Source organism: Sceloporus undulatus, chromosome 1, assembly GCF_019175285.1.
Source record: "Sceloporus undulatus isolate JIND9_A2432 ecotype Alabama chromosome 1, SceUnd_v1.1, whole genome shotgun sequence".
NCBI lineage: Eukaryota > Metazoa > Chordata > Lepidosauria > Squamata > Phrynosomatidae > Sceloporus > Sceloporus undulatus.
In genome coordinates, this window is record NC_056522.1 from 71,660,440 (window position 1) to 71,679,301 (window position 18,862).

General features: G+C 39.9%; 1 protein-coding gene across 1 annotated transcript in view; it reads right to left on the reverse strand.

Annotated features, from left to right (window-relative positions):
• PGBD5 (piggyBac transposable element derived 5) overlaps positions 1-18,862 on the reverse strand; it is a 91,439-nt gene that overhangs the window by 31,730 nt on the left and 40,847 nt on the right. Inside the window, 1 exon segment of the mRNA XM_042445132.1 lies at positions 2,666-3,093. Coding sequence (XP_042301066.1) covers positions 2,666-3,093 — 428 coding nt within the window.

Genomic DNA, 18,862 nt, shown 5'->3' on the forward strand with positions numbered 1-18,862 from the left:
TTAAAAAAAAAAAAAGTATTTCATGAGTGTCAAGCAACTCTGGGCTAGTCTACACTAGGCTGATAAATCTGAACGGACTTCTGCCCCTTAACCCACTTTGGAGCTACCTTGCATACCCTTTTCTCCACGGAGACATCAGGTAGATTGTCTACATTACCTGAATGTCCCTGTGAAGTTTTGGGTCTGCAGCAACTGTTCCCTCATACACTGCCACCACTGCCTTCTAAGTCATTGCTACCCCTCAAACTTTGAGCCCTTTCCTGGCCTAAATGGTTTCCCTCCTCCCTGCTCCACTGACATGTCCATCATTCAGAGGCAAACAAGGCACTCAGCATATGAGCCGGGTGTCCTGTCTAGCAGCGATGGTATAGTGGGGAGCAGCAGCAACAGACCCCAAAAGCTAGAGAAGCAGCAGCAACAGGTGACAGTGGTGGAAGTGAGAGCATATGTGAGTGTGGTGTTGGCAGCAACGGCAAGGGTAAAGACTCTGATGAAAACACTGGTCCAAGTCCAAATTCTGCTGTAAGGGAGCATATCCCAAATATAGGGCAGATAGGGCCATGTGTCGTGTGCCTTATCATCCCAGGTTCAGGGGGAGGGTGGGGTTTTAATGAATTTTTCACCTGTGTAAGCTTCTGATGAAAGAATTCTGGACTGATGGGAATTTGTACAGTTTGGAACAGTGCAGTTTGTACAGTTTGGAACTATTTCTATGCATAATTTGCAATGTGGTTGGTTTGTACAGAAAACAGCATTTTATGCACAAGAAATAGCATTTTCTGTGCAGAAAATATTATTTCTGTGCACAGAAATATTATTTTCTGTGAAGAAAATCCTGCCTCCTGCACAGAAAAATGTTGTATTTGGGGACTTATTCTCTGCAACATTTATATGTGGCTATTTAGCCGAGGCAAAAACATTTTCTGTACAGAAAATATTTCAGCATAGAAAATACTGATTCCTGTGCAGAAAATACTATATTGTGCATGTAACAATCATGGTCTAATTTCAACAGAATAAGTCCCAAACTTCACTCATCAAAAACTGGAGTTTATGAAGACTTTCTTACAGTGAGATGAAAATTGCTAAAATAACTATAGTACATGTATTTACATCCTTTGAGAAAAAAATGAGTGACTTATATTCTTACCACAGATGTCTTTCTATACCTCATTTCAAATACTTCAGCACAGTGTGCCTCCTGTCCAACCTCACATTCTCCCCTTCTAAATTTATGAAAGACAGCAGTATGGCAGACTCAGAGAAAATCACAAAGTGTCAGGATCACAACATGCCCAGGTTAGATTTGCTGGATGCAGTAAGCTAAGTAACTCATTTTTTCATGCACATTATACTGTTCCAGGATGTATCTCTAAGGCAAGGGTGAGCTAAGTATGGTCTGTGTGCCACATGTGGCCTCTGGATCCCACTATTTTGATCCCTGAATGAAAACTGGAGAGGGTTTCTGTATCTTTAATGCTTGTGCAGACTGGGGAAATACAACCAGGTAACAAGCAACAGTTGCTGATATTTCTTCTACACAACCATTAAAGGTTCAGGAGCCAGTCCCAGTTTTTTTACTCTCACAACCCTACTGAAGCCTCCCTATCGGTCTTTAGAAGTCCCCCAACTCCTTCAACATCACTTTGGAAAGGACTTGGATGACAACAGTAGGATGGGGCAGCACTGCTTGTGGACAATTGAAGAAGGGCGGTCAGGATGGAACTGACCATTCACAGTTGTTCACCTCGGCTGTAAGGGATGTTTTATACATTATAAATTGCAAACTAATGTTGCCACTAAGTTAACATTCAACAGTAGATTGCTGCCACCTCTAATTCCTGTATTGTACATATACTTGCAGACAGGTGTTTTACATGTTGAACACATGTGCTTTGTCTCATATGATGGTTTTATTTCCCCCCAAGAATTCCTGCCACAGTAATCAAGGGCCTTTTCACACTAGACAGTTATAGCACTCTGATTCCATTCATTTTAACTGCCACAGCTGCGTCCTTAGTAAATCTCTAAAACTCTCTGGCTGCAAATTCTAAATGTGTGTTTATGGCAACCCCATGTATTTCACAGGATTTTCTTAGGCATATAATACTCTATGGTGGTTTTGCCAGTTCCTTCTTCTAAAACAGAACCAACAGCACCTAGAATTCACCATGTACTAACTACGCTGACCCTGCTTAATTTCAAAGAGCAGACAGGAGCTAGTGCCTTTAGAGCAGTGGTTCCCAACCTTCCTAATGCTGCGACCCTTTAATACAGTTCCTCATGTTGTGGTGACCCAAACCCATGAAATTATTTTTGTTGCTACTTCATAACTGTAATTAAATAGGTGTTTTCCAATGATCTTAGGTGACCCCCATGACAGGGTCATTCAACCCCCAAAGGGGTCCTGACCCACAGGTTGGGAACCACTGCTTTAGAGTATTCGGGCTTTCATAAATTCTAAACACTCCTCCCAAACAATAAATCCCAGGATTCCATAGGACAGAATCAAAGCAGTTAAAGTGGATTTTTTGTACTTATGTTGCATGAAAAGAATCTAGGTCACTAAGTAACTATATGTTCTGTAGCTCTACCACACAATGGCCTCTGGTATGTAAGCATGGAGTAAGCTAAGACTTTCCACAACCAAGAAATTGAATCTCACCTGGGTTTGGGAAGGCTTAAAAGCAGAGTCGAAGCTATGCTGCAGAGAGTCCAGAAAGGGCTGGATTTTGTAGAGGCCGTGTGTCGTTTGACTGGAACGGAAGGCCACAATATGGAAGTACTTGAGTATCTTCTCAAATCTCGGCTGAGTCATGATCAGTGCTATACTCTTGTTGCTATAGAAACCACTACTCCAGATGCTGAGGACAGACTCACAGTGGTGAGTGCTTGTGGATATCATGTATGCCAAGAAAGCCTTAATTTCTGTCAGGGTGACGTCCATCCATGTGTCATCACTCCCAAATCTCTCCTGGTACTTCTTGGCATACATATTAGTTTGCACCACCATATTCTTTAGCACGTTGTCAGGGACAAAGAGTTGGAAGAAGTCCATTGCACTGGCAGTTGGTGGCATTTTGCGTGTTGGGCCTAGAAGGCAAAAATACACATCTTAAAACCCATTTCTCTGACTCTTCATAGTACTAGTAATGGAGCTGAGCTTGAATAATCAAGATTAAGTCATTCAGTTCATTGCATTCAAATGCACTTTCCTACGCAACCAATTAGAACTATGATTAGGTTAAGGTTATGATATGGCCATTAAAAAAATTACTCCAATAAAAAAATCAATTTCCAAGAAAAGCTGGATTTTGTGACAGGCACCCACACTGTGACTGTTTTAGCCCATCTGCATAGTTTTTCCTATTTTGCCCGACAATGCACTCCTATACATATAGATCCAGTCACACTTTATATTACTTTATAAAGAGCCTTGGTGGCACCGTGGTTAAATGCTTGTACTGCAGACACTCACTCACAAACCATAAAGTTGTGAGTTCAATACAAGCGAAGGGCTCAAGCTCGACTCAGGCTTGCATCCTTCTGAGGTTGCTAAAATGAGTACCCATATTTTGGGGGCAATTAGCTTACACTTTGTAAACTGCTTAGGGAGTGCTTAAGTGCACTGATAAGCAGTATAGAAATGTACTTGCTATTGCTTGCTAAAGAGGAAAATTTTAAAAAAAGATAAAAGAGACCATATAACTGACTAAGTTTGCATGTCACTTTTAGTGCTTTGCATTCAACTGCAGAAACAGAACTGGAACAGCTACAGGAATAAAACCAGATGCTTCATCTGTCCCCCAGTCTCTGCTGGCCAATAAATACAGTTCTACCTCCATATCCATGGATTTTGTATCCACAGATTCAACCAACCACGGTTTGAAAATACACTCACATACAAAAATTCCAAAAAGCAAGCCTTGATTTTGCCATTTTATATAAAGGACTGACTATGTCATTATATATAATGGGACTTAAGTGCCCACAGTATTTGGTATCCACAGGTGGCTCTGGAACCAAATGGTTCTCCAGGACTGATACTGAGGGCACACTGTAAGTATGTAAAACGGGGTTGCAGCATCTAAAAGATACAGTTTGGATATGAGGGAAGAGATATGTCAGAGTACAAGGTATTTCTTCCTGATCTAAGATCTGTTAATGATGAAAGCTACATGTCCAAGCTGTATCCCATGTCCAACCTGGTAACTCTTGAGACCAGTGTGCCTGCTAAGCATGTCAACCAAATGCTAACTGGAGAAAAGTGCTCTCTCTTCCTATGGTTCTTTGGGGCAGGCAGTGTCATTTTGTTACTGCCATTGTTAAATAACCAGAACTGCAAATCATGCACAGATTTATCAGTCAATCCAATTTTTCCTCTATCCTGGATTACATTTCAATTTCCTTCTGAATTTCTAATACATCTACTTTGGAAATGAACAGTGAGTTCATCTTATAATGTTGGACATGCAATATATGCAAGGCTAGCTTACGCAGCTTTCTTCACTGAGTTCTTTTCAAAGTCTTGCTTTATACTTCTAGAGAAAGGAATGGAATAGGTGTATGGATGACTGAACAGTGATGAAAAGAAATAGCTTGCTGGAGAGGAGAGGATGAAAAAGGCAGAAAAAAAAAGAAGTAATGTGTTTTAAATCCAGTCAAATACAACAACAGATGTAACTAACATTTTCTTTGTTTGTTTTAATATTTCTATGATTTTAATTTCTATGCTGTTATAGACAACAGTAACACAGTCACAAGGAAAAGATTGTTAAGAAGATAGGCAGCAAGAATTTTACAACATTCACAATTTAAATTTAACATGTTAAGCCAGAGTTGACAAGACTCTTGGAATCCCAATCAGTCTTTCTTTCTGTAAAATCCATGACGGTTCTTCAATCATTTCATTCTTGGGGAAGGACATAATAGGATAAATAGCAATAAAACCTATGCAAAATTAGAACTAACATTGACAAAAATAATGTCAATATTTATACTCACAAATCAGTCCCACTAAATTCATGCTTTTTTAGTTAGTTGATTTAGGACCATATTCAACCACCCCCTTTCACTACTAAGATTTTGGCATTCACTGCCCATGTGCTTCCATTATCATTCCAGCAATAAGGACCAGAAACTTTTCTTTTAAAAAAAGAAATCCTCAAGACACTTAATTACATATCCAATAGTTCACCTCCTGCAAGCCTAAAGAACCATGTTTCTGTCTGCATCCCAGGGAAATTTAGGGACTGATTTACACAATCCCTACGAGACTGACTTATATAGCCAAGGCCTTTTGTTGCCTGTTTATCGAACCATTTCCTGTATTGCTATGTATTGTATATGTATTATCCTACTTGAGAGTATGTATTTTCCCTGGAAAATGATTAACCTTCCATTTTGAAGCCAAGCCCTCCCTCCAGTCCATCTGCCTTGGTCCAGGCCTCGGAGGTAGAGAGGATCTACCCTTTCCCTCCACCACTCCCTTCTCCTTCTGTGTCATGTCTTTTTAGATTGTAAGCCCGAGGGCAGGGAACCGTCTACTAAAAGATTGCATGTACAGAGCTGTTAAATTTACAGCGCTTCATAAATAAAGGTTAAATAATAATAATAATAATAATAATAATAATAATAATAATAAGGCAAAGCATCCACATACTCATTTATAGTCCTGGAGAGCCATTTATACCAAGACCATCCAATGTATTAGTGCAGTATCACTCACCCCTTGTTCTGAGAAGCAGTGTGAAGATATACATGTTAATGGAGGGGGGGATGTGTAGCACTCCAGATATTGTTGAACTACAAACCCTACCACCCCACACAATTGCTCTACTAGGCTTGATCATGCACTTTTCCCCCCTTCCCAGCACACATAAACCTATGAGCCAATAGCTTTCTTGTTTTTTTTGTCAATCTTACAACCCACTTGGCATTCTCACTGGATGGTTCCCTCATCAAATCCTCTTCCCCACTTTGTGCCCCATTGAGTAAGCAAGGAGATTTTAAATGTCTGCCAACACAGCCAACCCCAAGGAGAAGAAGAAAAAAAAAAACTAAGATATTTCTTCCCTTGCTTCCCTTTCCACTCCAAATCCTTAACTGAATTAAGACTGGTATCTACAGAACAAGCTCCTTCTCACTATGATGTTTGGCTGCACTGCTTCTCCTACTTCCCTCCACTCTCTGCACCTCCTTTACAAGTGCTTCCAGTGGCCAGGACTTTTCAGAAGCAGGGAAAGTAACCCATGGGTTTTGATGTGAGACAGAAACAAATGTTAAGTTCAAGTCATGCCTGTAGGAGAACAGGGGCTGGATGTGTTCCTTGGCCACATCAACTGGGATAGAACAAAATATGAAAAGATGCTTGCTGGATAGAGGACACCATCCACCAATCTGTCCTGCACCCCAACTCCCCCACTCCTTGATGCCACACAAATCTGGTAGGGCCATATTGGGGGGAAAATAGGAAAAAAACTTCTACTTTTTGGGTACAAAAAATTTTTGGTAGTGTGGATCCAGCCTTAGTTGGTCATGGGAACCATAGACTCCTCTTCCCTATTGACTCCCCCCCCCCCACCCTTTGGTAAAGTTATATTTAAATGTACATGCTATTGCTATATTTTCAATAAGTAGCACTCCATAAATTGCAATTCTTTTTCTGGAAAATAATTATGGTAAAATGGCACTCATTTACTCAGCAGATATGTTCCTTGAGTGAAATCATTTCTATCTGTCTGCATGAATATCTCCAAATGTTTGTTTCTTTGCAATAAGACACAAGGGCATGATCCATTCCAGCATGGGCACAGCTCAGTTTATGAGAAGACAGTATAAAATGTGTGTATGCTAACATACATGTATAGGTGCAAATTATTAGAGGTAATGAGTATCATTTAAAGAGAAATGCAATACTTCCCACTATCATGAGGAAGACTATGAGTCATCACATTTCAAAAGAAAGACGAAAGCCAGCAAGACAGAAGCAGCTTCTGGCTTACCTTCCCATACAAACTCGTAGTACTTCCATTCTCCAGCCTGAAGGAGCCAGTGGTAAATATATGGCTTTTGCCAAATGAAGCAGGGCAAAAGCCAGGAATTTACAACGTCTCCCCTGGCAGTAGAATAGAAGGGCTTCATTGGTGTGTGGGAAGGTAAGCCAGAAGCTGCTTCTGTCTCCCTGTCTTTTATCTTTCTTTTGAAATGCACTAAAGCTATATGACTGGGAATGCTGGGTGCTGTTCAGATTCTCTGTATTAAGCTCTCTGCTTTCCCTTCTTATACATCTTTATCTTTTAACCAGGATTGAACTGTACAGTGCTTCAAAGAGAAGACTCCTTCTTGGAAATGTTAGCATTAACACATGAATGTTAATCCATTACAGAAGATTTAAAAGTTAAAATACTTTAAAAGTGTTCAGAGAAAATTATAAAAACTAATTTAGAACACATTTGTTCTAAATATATAAAGCATCAAATAAAATGACCTAAAAGTGTCCTCAAATTGTTGTTCACTGTCCTTCAGTTGACTGATTCATGGCGACCTCATGAATGAGACAACTCCAAGATCCCCTTGTCCTCACCCATTCAGCTCAGGTCCTGCAGCTTTAACATCATCAGAACTGAAATTATTGAAAGAACTCCATTGTTAACAAATTAGAAACCATTTTTAATTAATAACTTCCAAGTTCTGAAACTGAAAACTATCCTCAACTGGTGGACTATTCTCTATAGAGGAGAACACACAGACACTCCCCATGAAAACTAGAGAGAACAATGTTCTTTACTGCAGCTGTGCTCCTATCAACAGATCATCCAGCTAAAATTAAGCATACACCCCAGAATCTCCCACAATAAAAAGCATTCTGAAACTGGTGGATTGTGTTATATTCTCCTGTGAACACATTTTAAATGGTATTTTGTAAGGAAATGCAAATAAACTCAGAAGTACATATATTTTCTCCATTAGATTCTCTTTGGTTTGTCTTCTACGGAACACATTTCAACCAGCCTTTAAAAAAACACATTTTGAACATGTCAGTGAAACACTGTTTCCTCTTCAAACCATTTGACAAGATGTGAAGCCCTTAACTCTCCCCTGCCCAAAAGCCACCCTACAGACTCTACCAGTTGTGAAATCAGCATGAGAAGGTCACTTGCTATTAGTCTCTGTTGATTTAAATTCAGGAATGGACATGACAGGAGCCTATTAAGTCTGTACTTGGTACACTGTGTTCTGGCACCGAGAAGCATGATTGTTTACTGCTGTAGTCTTGCTGGATCCAGCATCTAGAGGCAGAGGGAAGAGGGAAGAGGGAAGTGGTGGATGGTGCATGGCAGAGAGAAAGAACAAACCATACATTCAAATGCCAGTGAGTACTGTGGTTCAAAAGAGGTGCAGTGCATCATTGGAAGCTTAGAAAGATGCCCCTTTGCAAATTAGAAAAATCAAATGCTGCAACTGCTCAGTTTTGCAGTGATGGTCCTGTGAGCAGTGAACTGTTACACTTGATCTATTGCTCGTTCATCAACTCAAAAACAAAGATGGTGCAGGAGGTACTTTTATTCAATATCAAGGTTCATTTTAAATTCTATGAATACCAGAACACACAATTACCATGCTTTCAAAATCATCATCATTATCATCATCACCCCCCCTCATTAATGCCATTTGAAGCTTGGCACATGGAAATATACCGAATGTCAGCAAATGTCAGATGCCAAGTCATGTATTTCAAGAGAGAAACCATTCCAGAGAAAACAATGCCTGTGCATTGTCAAGTGACCAGCTGAACAGACTGTTTCCAAAGATAGCCAGAATTAGCCTTGCTTAGCTTTCCTTAAAAACTGTAATGTGGATATGTTAAAAATACAATTGGGTTTTAGGTACACTTTCATATTTCTGGATCTGTAGTTATATACATAAAGGCCAGAAATGTGTGTGTGTGTGTGTGTGTGTGTTGTATATTAAATTCACCTTGCAACAAGTCCTAAATCACCTTCATTGTTTACATTGCCTTGCTTCTACACTTTTGAACCTGAAGACTGAAGACCTGAAAACAATATGGTTATCCTCAGCATTACACCCACCAACCAGAAATTGTAAACAGAGTGTACTTCACTGGATTTCCAGACCACTTGATACAACAATGAAGATACAGAAACTGTTAGATAATGTGTTCATAATGTGGAAGATGGGTTAAAAGCTACTCAAAGAACCTTAATGGCTGCTGAATGAGCAAGACAATGCAGAGATAGGTCCAAAATTATCTTCTTTTGGTGGGATTTACTTGGGATTTAGTAACAGAAAATAAGTACTGGAATATACTATAAACACTGAAGGTTCTCAAGGTGCAAGTGCTATTTTTCAAATGTGTTCATTCTCTGAACAGAGTCTCAGAAGCATCCATCCAAGCAGAAGAACAAGGCTCAATAGCTATAATTCACCAGCAGCCTAGCATGAATTCCTAGTCCTTGAGGAAACAAATTTGGCAGGATATAGGAAAGAGAAACAATAAATGTCTCTCTAGTCATTATTTCTGTTTGTGCAGTCACTGTTCACTAGTCCCTAATTAATGTATAGGAATGAACACCAAATGGAATGGCGATTTACACTGTTCTTAAATAGAAGGTTGTGCCCACAACGTATTTGTAACATCATTATACAGAGGAGAAAGAATATAAAGCAGGAAAGGAAGAGATATTAAAGTTTGTTGTTATTGTTATTGGGTTGTTTTTTTTTAAACCCTCAAAATTCCCCTAGGGGTGTGGAGTCACCTGTTACCTGTTTTGTCTTGCCCCTAGGCTGTTTCAAGGCCAAGAGAGGCTTTTTTAAATCCTGGGCTTTGAGGTTGGGGGAGGGCTCTTTAAAATTCTCTAAATAGAGCTGAAGGGCTTCCTCAAACTACTAAACTCAGGATGCCATAGGAAGCTGTGTCAGCAGTTTTTAGCATGCACTGCTATACAGTTGGCCCTTCATATCTGTGGGGGTTCCTTTCCAGACCCCCTCCCGCCTTACAGATCACAAAAAACGTGAGACCTCAAGACCCACTGTTTCCAATGGTGGCGCAACATGCACGCACCACCATTGAGATGAACGGGGTGGGGCCATCCGTGGATGCTCAAATTCATGAATGGCGACAGCTGTCTGTATAGTGACGTAGTCTCAAATTGATTTACTGGGACTCAAGTTGCTTCAATTACTTGATTTAATAAATGATGCTCTGACTCAACTCAACACTAGTATATTTTTAGTGACTGACTTGCTGGCCTTGGTTCAGTAACATAACACATTCAACCAGAAATGGTACAGAATGGAGAACAGTTTTCCTCCTTTGAACAACTCTTCCACTTCACTGCTTTTTGTCTTGCGGACACAACCTTTTACCACCTTGCCACCACAATGCCTCAACCAGATTTTAAACTCTCCCAGCTCTCTGAGCTACTCTTCAACTCCTCTTCCTCCAAATCCTCCTCTCAATCTCCTCTCCTTCCACCCAAGCCAGCCTGTCATTCTTTCCCCACCTTGCTGCCACCGCACCTCTGTCAGATTTTAAACCCCTTCCCAATGCATCAATCTCAGCTCTCCACTCCTTTCCTTCCAATCTTCCACTCAATCTCTGATCCTTCCAAGTTCCAACTGTGTCAGCCAACTTCCCAATGTGCCAAGGTAGTAAAAAGAGTGATATCAGCCGTCACCAATTTGCACAATGGCGATTCTACCCTGAGCCTTTTCACCAGGGCCTACGATTCCACTTTAACTGTCATGGCTGCATGCTATGGAATTGGGAATTTTGTCATTTGGTGAAGCACTGGAGATCTCTGGCTGATAATTCTAAATGCCCATCACTGAACTGCAAATCCCAGGTTTCCATGGGAGAGAACTATAGCAGTTAAATTGACGACACAGTGTTATACAGTAATTATGTTGTGTGAAAGGTCTCCCTAATATCACCCATATTAGCAAGATGATACAAGGGGGAATGCAGAAGTGTCAACTAGACCTTTTCCACCTGATTTTTTAACTAAGGACCTGGCTTTGCTTTCTCCCTTACTTTCCCAGGCCAGGAAATTGAGGGTGGTATGAACCACTCTTAGCCAGAACTTTGACCTCATAATTGAGCCAGCTGTAAGCTGAATGGGTACAGTAGAGTATCCAACTTTACTCCCCCATCACTCTCTCGCCACAGGAAAACTGGAAGGGGCAATGAATATAACATCTGTGGCTTAGTCATGCTTACACGTCATTTCCCTTCCAAAGGGATGGGGCTACAAGAAGATCTGGGAAGAAGGCATTTTAAGAGGGCAGGAAAACCTAGGTGGACCAGACTGGAAGTCAGATTAGACTACAAACTTGTACTTCAACATTGCTGGTGTACACTGACTGACAGAAGCTCTGAGTTTTTCTTTCAGATGAAAACCTTTTCCAGCCCTGCCTGGAATTGTTGGAGAGAAAATCAGGGAGAAAGAGAAACAGCAAGTTACAGCCACATAGTAAAGAACAAGGATGATATTTCAGCAATTAAAAATGAATCCTGTGCTACAGGTTGTGTTTAGAGTATAGTTGCCAAAGTGAAAACTGGAGAATATTCCTGTTCCTTTAATTATTGTGTAGAAAAGGGAATTTCAAGAGGTGCTGATATTTGACATGCAATCAGGTAACCAGCAACACCTGCTGAAATTTTCTCTTTTACACAACCATAAAAGGTGCAGGAGCCCTCTCCAGTTTTGACTCTAGCAGCCCTATTTTAGACAAAGTCTAGGTCTGGAAAGCTTAAAGGATATTAAATAAAACTTTTAAAAACAAAATTACTGTATTCAAGTCTAAATGTTTCTACTGTAGTAGAAATCATATACAGCCTATAACTATATTAATTAAAACAACTAATTCAATTCAATTAATTAAGCCAATTAATTAACCATAGCATCCACTGGCTTATTTCTACCAGGCTAGCCAGCTACTGCCCATGCGACACTCAAAAAAGACATCTAAAAACTGTAATGTCACTACAATATAAAAACAACCAGTTTAGCAGAGAACAAAAATATTGCTGCAAATGTATTCATGCCATGGTTTAATATTTGTTATCAAGTTTCTGTTGAGGATCTTGTTTTCTGCTACAGATTTGTAAAACGCTGGGTCACTGATATAGCAGTCTCCAATTCTTCACATAAATACCATTGAAAAGAATGTTTAGAGAATATCTCGCCAAATTGGTTCTACGTAATTTGCCTGCCAATATCAAATCGGATCATATCTTTTACAGTGCTGGCAGTAAAGTGATCCACACATATGGCATCTCAGGGACTATCTGTTAATGAAAATGTATAATCGTTTTGCACAAGCTAAGGCTGACTGCAAAAACACATGTGTAGCATCTGATAACCTGTCCCTGTATCATTACTAGGAGTTCTGTTCCACAGGCTAAACATTTCAGTTCTTATCTCAATGATGTCACAGAAATAGCTCTGCAGAGGGAGATATGAGGATATGAAAAGGATAAACCTGCTAAGCTAGCTAGTCCTTTTCTCATATGTGCAGTCATGGCAGACTTCTACAATATTTCTCTTCTGAATTTAAGACAGATCCTGAATAGTAATTACCTACCTTTCTCCATGTTTATATTTGGAATAAACTAACATTTCATGCTGTGACCACTGAGCCAGAAAAAAACAAAAACAAAAGCCCACAACTGAACATTTGTGCCATTAATTATAAGCATTTCCATCTACTTTTGTGACTTGTGAATTGGAAAGGGTTCAGGCAAAGCTGCAATCTATCACCCTATCTATGTAATTTGTATGCTGAGAACATCCCATGAAAAGCAGGAGTGGAAGGAGGTTTGAAAATTGGAGGAAGGAACATTAGCAATCTAGGATATGCAGATGACACCATAATACTATCAGAAAATATCAGAGATGTGGAAAGATTATTTAAAAAGGTCAAGGCAGAAAGTACAAAGGCAGGTTTTCATCTAAACATAAAAAAAATTGTGACCACAAACAGTCTACATAATTCTCAAGTAGATGATGAAGAGATCAAAATAGTCCATGATTTTCCATGTATGGAAATACCTCTTTTACACAACCATAAAAGGTTCAGGAGCACTGAGAATACTGCAGAAATGGGTTCAATGATCCATCAGAGCAGAGACTGCAGTCAAGAAATCTGAAGAAGACTAGGACTTGGAAGGGCAGCCATGAAGGAACTAGACAAGAAAGTGAAGTGTAAAGATATATCATAAAATACCAATGTTAGGATTGTCCATGCCATTGTATTTCCCATTTCTATGTATGGCTGTGACAGCTGAACATTGGGGGAAAAACTGATAGGAAGAAAATCAACTAATTTAAGACGTGATGCTGGAGAAGAGTTCTGAGGCTGGGTCCTAGAGCAGATCAGTCTCAAACCCTCACTGGAAACAAAGATGACTAAACTGAGGTTGTATTTTGGCCATACCATGAGAGGAAAGGACTCACTAGAAAAGACTGTAATGCTTGGTAAAGTGGAGAGCAATAGGAAAAGAGGAAGACTGTATCCCAGATGGACAGACTCACTCTGAGAAGCCACAACCATGAATCTGAGGGAGCTGAGCAGACTGCTGAGGGATAGGGTGACTTGGATGTCTCTCATACATAGGGTCACTATGGGTCAAGGTGAACTCAAAAGCAATTAACAACAACAACAACAACAACAACAACAGCTGGCCATTTCATGAAGAAAAACTGGAGTTTTGCAGATTTGACGATTTGCAGATTTGATTCATATGTTCTCTGTAGGAAACTCAGTTCTTCAGCACAATTCTAGGTCTTCCAGAGAAATTCTATGGTCAACTATTGCCAGAAATGGACCATAAAGTGTTCTCTCAGGTTTAAAAAAAAACAGCATTTGTCATTTTATTTAGCTTTATTCCTGGTTTTTCCACTTAAATGGGAGAGGGGGAGAGCTACATCCTTAATCCCTTCAAATGTACAGGACCGACTGTACATTTAAGAATATATAGTTTGAACTTCATATGACATGCTAAAGTATATTTAAGCCAAAAGAAAAACTAAAATGTAAAGTCCCCGTGCATAAAGCAGCACTGGATACCTCCTTGCACAAGCATCTAAATATTACAGTCACTGGTGTAACCACCATCCTCAGACCCCAAGATGATTCCAGCCTAAATAAATAATGCTATGGCTACTGTTTGTAAATTTTCCTTTATCAATATGCATACATCTATGAATGCCTTTTGTCAAAACTCATATAGCCAGGCCTGCCTCATTTGAGCAGAAATAACCTTTACAGTGACAGCCAGGTAGACAGATGGGTGAGATACCTCTATCTCAGTGGTTCCCAACCTTCCTAATGCCTTGACCCTTTAATACAGTTCCTCATGTTGTGGTGACCCAAAACCATGAAATTATTTTCGTTGCTACCTCATAACTGTAATTAAATAGGTGTTTTCCAATGGTCTTAGGAGACCCCCATGAAAAAGGGGTCCCGACCCACAGGTTGGGAACCACTACTCTATCTGAAAACACAAACATATAGGAATCAACATTTTCTTCTTGAATCAGAGTTGTTTGCAGCTGCAACTTGTTTTTCATCAGTGTTTTAAAAAAGAAAAGCCATCCTTTCCTGCCATTTCCAGATATTTATATAAAGAAACAAAGCCAGCCGTACAAGGATTCTGTGCCAAGGGCCAAGATTCTGAAATAAAAGTAATTAATGAATTAACAGCCAGCAGCTGTATGACCCATGTAACACTACTGAAAGCCTTGAGGTTAATGGCTACTTTACATGCAAAAAGCACAGACTACAAACAAATGGGCGTTTTGCTTTGTTCCTGCATCCCAAGAGAGACCTATGTGAGATGCTTTGTTCATTTATTGATTTTGAACTCAGCACAAAGAACCTAAGAGTGTTTTTATAATCATTGGATGGAAAGGGGAAACCTAGATGTTCAGCAGTTTCTTGATTACAAATCTTAACTTTCTAAGAAAATGGAAGGACCAGCATGTCCAGAGAAAAGGTCTGAGCTTTGGACTACAACTCCCCAAACCTTCACTGACTGTGCTGCTCCAAAGAAAAAACTGTTCTGAGCTCTGACTGACATTGGCCTGTTACAGACAGCCAAAATAAAGCTGCTTCGAGTCACAGTGGAGGTATGGTGTTTCAATGATGCATGCGTCCTAAGAGACCAGAAGCCACACCAAGCCACGCTCCAGTCCTTAGGGCTGGCGTGTTGGCTTTGGTGCGACTTCTGGACTCTTAGGACGCATGCATCATTGAAACACCATATCTCTACTGTGACTCGAAGCAGCTTTATTTTGGCTGTCTGTAACAGGCCATTATGTAACGTATCCTAAAGAGGCCTTTCTAGAGCATTACCAGTAAGTTTCCCCTCTGCTTCTTTTTGAGTTTCATTCCCCTCCCCCTCCCCCTATGTATTTTTCTGTATCATGGTTATGGAGAGCTACTATTCCCACCTACCTACTGCCTGCCCCATGGTGGTCACAGAGAAAAACTAGAGTTTACATTTAAAATGTATGTTCTCTCAAGACATTTTCTAGGTCCTCAAGCACGTATGCTTTCTACAGACATCGACCACTGGAGAACCTACAAATGCCTAGAGAGGTGTTCTCTCTCTGTTTCTTGCCTTCTTCCATTTCAGTGGAATTTGCTACTATCTGCAATTTCACATTTTCATGGTAACTTCAGGAATGTATCCCCCATGGATACAGGGATCACACTGCACATCCACTGATAGAGGACTCAGAAAAACTAGGTTGTTGTTGTTGTTGTACAACTCTCAGAATCAGCCCTAGCCATGCTGATGTGCCAGTTCTTTGATTCATAGCTTCAAGATTCTCAACTCCTCAATCCTGTGAAGAGAGATCTTTCCACGTTTTTTCACACATGTATGAAAAACAGCATATATTTTTCTGCTATGGATGTTAAGAAGGCCATTTTTATGCATTTCTATACGAAAAAAGTGCTTCTCCCTTCTTTTTTATTTGAATCTTTTTCATCATCATCAATCACTTTCAAAGTAACAAACTATTTTCCTCAAGCATATAGGTGATTTTCTCTGTAAATTTCAGTTTTGTTGCTTAGCATAAAGCCACATCAAACAACAAAATATTGCCAAACAGTAAAGCATGATAAAAAAAATCCTCTAATAAGTTAAAAACAAATAGCCATAATAAAACAATGCATAAAATAGTAAAAGGACATCACAACCAGAATCTAAACTTGACTAAACATTAATAATTCACCAGCTAATAAAATACATGGTTTAATTGTTAATTTTATTTATTGTAGACATTTTAGGTTTTAACTGCAATGTAGATTTAATTACCAAGGTAGTAAACCTTGCCATTCAAAATGAGATAAATTTATCTCTACCTGACAATAAAATAATTTGTCCTGATCTGTTTTTCTTGGAAGTTCTTCTAAGCTAGGCTGCAGAGGTTTTTTCTTCTTGACAAAAAATACAGGATATTATAAGTAAACAGACTTATGAACAGGAAGAGATAATTCTTTCATTATGAAAACTCTCAATATAGTGGCCTAAAAATTCAGCAAGGGGTAGTATGTTCAAAAAAAACCTTTGTGAGGGCATTCCTACAACCAAAGTTTGTAATATCAGTAAAACAGATGGGATTTCCTGTCAGAGAGCTCTGTGCCCCACCAAATTACAAACCCCAGAATTTTACAGCTCTGAGTCACAGAAGTTAAAGCAGTGCCAAACTGCTTTATTTCTGCAATGTGGCAGCAGCCCCAGCCTAACACTCAAACCACTACACTGCTTTGGAACATGGAAAATCTGAGCAAATGTTGTGACAAAGTCACAATTTTCTCCCAGATCTTCCAGATCCAAATTCTAACACTTGATCCACTAAATCTGGCACAGAGCCACTACTATCTGAGGTCAACCATGCATCAGTCCTTTCAGCTGATGTGAACTGCTGATAGGAAAGAGCAGCTGGTTTCTGTCTGTATATATGCCTCCACCTCACCTGCTGATGTATGACAATCCCATGAATTCCATTGGGTTTTCTTAGGCAAGGAATACCCAGAGGTGGTTCTGCCAATTTCTTCTTCTGTTGCACTACATATTTCAGACATGTTGTCACATCTGCAGGGCAAGATGATGTCTGAATTCACATTTAAAGAGCTACAATAATGTTAAACTACAAACCATGGAACAGATTCTAGGAATCCTATGTCCATTTTTCCCTGGTCTTCTGAGTATGTCCCATGCTCACAAAATGAAATTTTGTGATTTTTAAGTCCATAAGATTTTATATTGCTTGTTATTAGAAACCAAAGAAAACGGAGACATCACTGCTATTTTGGAATATTTGGGTTGGAAAATATCTTCCCCACTTGAAATAGTGATTATACAAAGCCAAAAATATTTTTAATGTATATGACAATGCACTGCACCATTGTTTACAATGGTAAGCTGAATAGTACTGAATAGCTGGATTTGTGAGGGAAGCTTTAGACTTTTGAAAAAAATGGACAACAAAAGCCACAGTCCCAAAATCCAAGGAAGTCAGAGCTATGTCTAGAAATAGCATTCAAGTCCCACAGAGACACAATGCTGCTTCTGCAAAGATCCTCTCCAGTAACTGGGCACAAAAGGCATACATAAACAGCCACTGTCAAGAAAAATAAACCTGTCAGGAACTCGGTACAGCAGTCTATATTTAGAGGCCAGTCTTGTAAGACATAGCAATGCCACTATTCTGTGCAGACAAGACTAGCAGTTTGCTTGTCTCACTAGTTAAGAACCAACTTGTATCCTTTGCTGGGAGAAAGGCAGGATATAAATTTAAAATAAAAAAAATTTTTTTAAGGGCTGGGATTGCTGTGTACCTGCCACATACCCTTCAACATGTTACACATGAAAACTGGGATACATATGGCCAAACATCATCAGAGTGTGGTTAAGATGAGAAAAGTTAATGAGAAAGAATACACAAATGAGGAGAGACTGCTGCAGTTTGTTTTTGCCTGAGCCTACTGGAAAGAGGAAGATTCTGCTCCCCTTCTCTCCTCTCCTTCCTACTACGTTAATTGAGTGCAACCTACTTTTAAACTATTTTGAACACTGTTTGCAATTAGTGAAAAAAAGTGGGAAAGTGGGAGGAGAGAAAAACTGGGACACTTTAAAAGCAGCTGAAAAAAAATGGGACGACAGAGGAGAAATCTGGATTGTCTCTACCATATTATGACAAATTATAGGGTATGTTGTCAAGGCCCAGTAGCAGGAACTGCTGAAGTTCTCTAAAAAGTGAGCAGCTGGTGGCTTCCATACTGGACCATCTTCCCTGTGTTTTACTTCAGATATTAAAGGAAATGTCCAATATTCTGAGCCCTATGTATAAATATACTCAGCACTTTGGATAGCTTCTTTAAAGTTTAGAGTAAAGCCTAGAGCAGACTCACCATCTGACTGACATTGAAACAACCAGCCGCCACTGGCCCTAGAATGACCTAGTCGTCTTCTGATCTTCTAACATAGACCAGTTGCCATTCACTTGCTAATTCTCTTTCTTTGGTGCTGAGGGAAAGTAAAGCCCTATATGGCTTGGGCCCAGGGGACTTGGAGGACCGCCTCTCCCCATATATTCCGCCCCGCACACTCAGATCTGCTGGGAAGCAATTGTTACGTGTCCCAGAGGCAAGATATTCTACCACCACTCAGAGGGCCTTTTCTATCTCTGGCCCCATCCTCTGGAACTTGCTTCCGAACGAGCTCCGCTCAGCCACCTCCCTGGAATACTTCAAAAAGGGGCTTAAAACTTTTTTGTTCCAGCAGGCTTACCCCTAACATTCCATGTTGCCCCCTTCTCTCTCC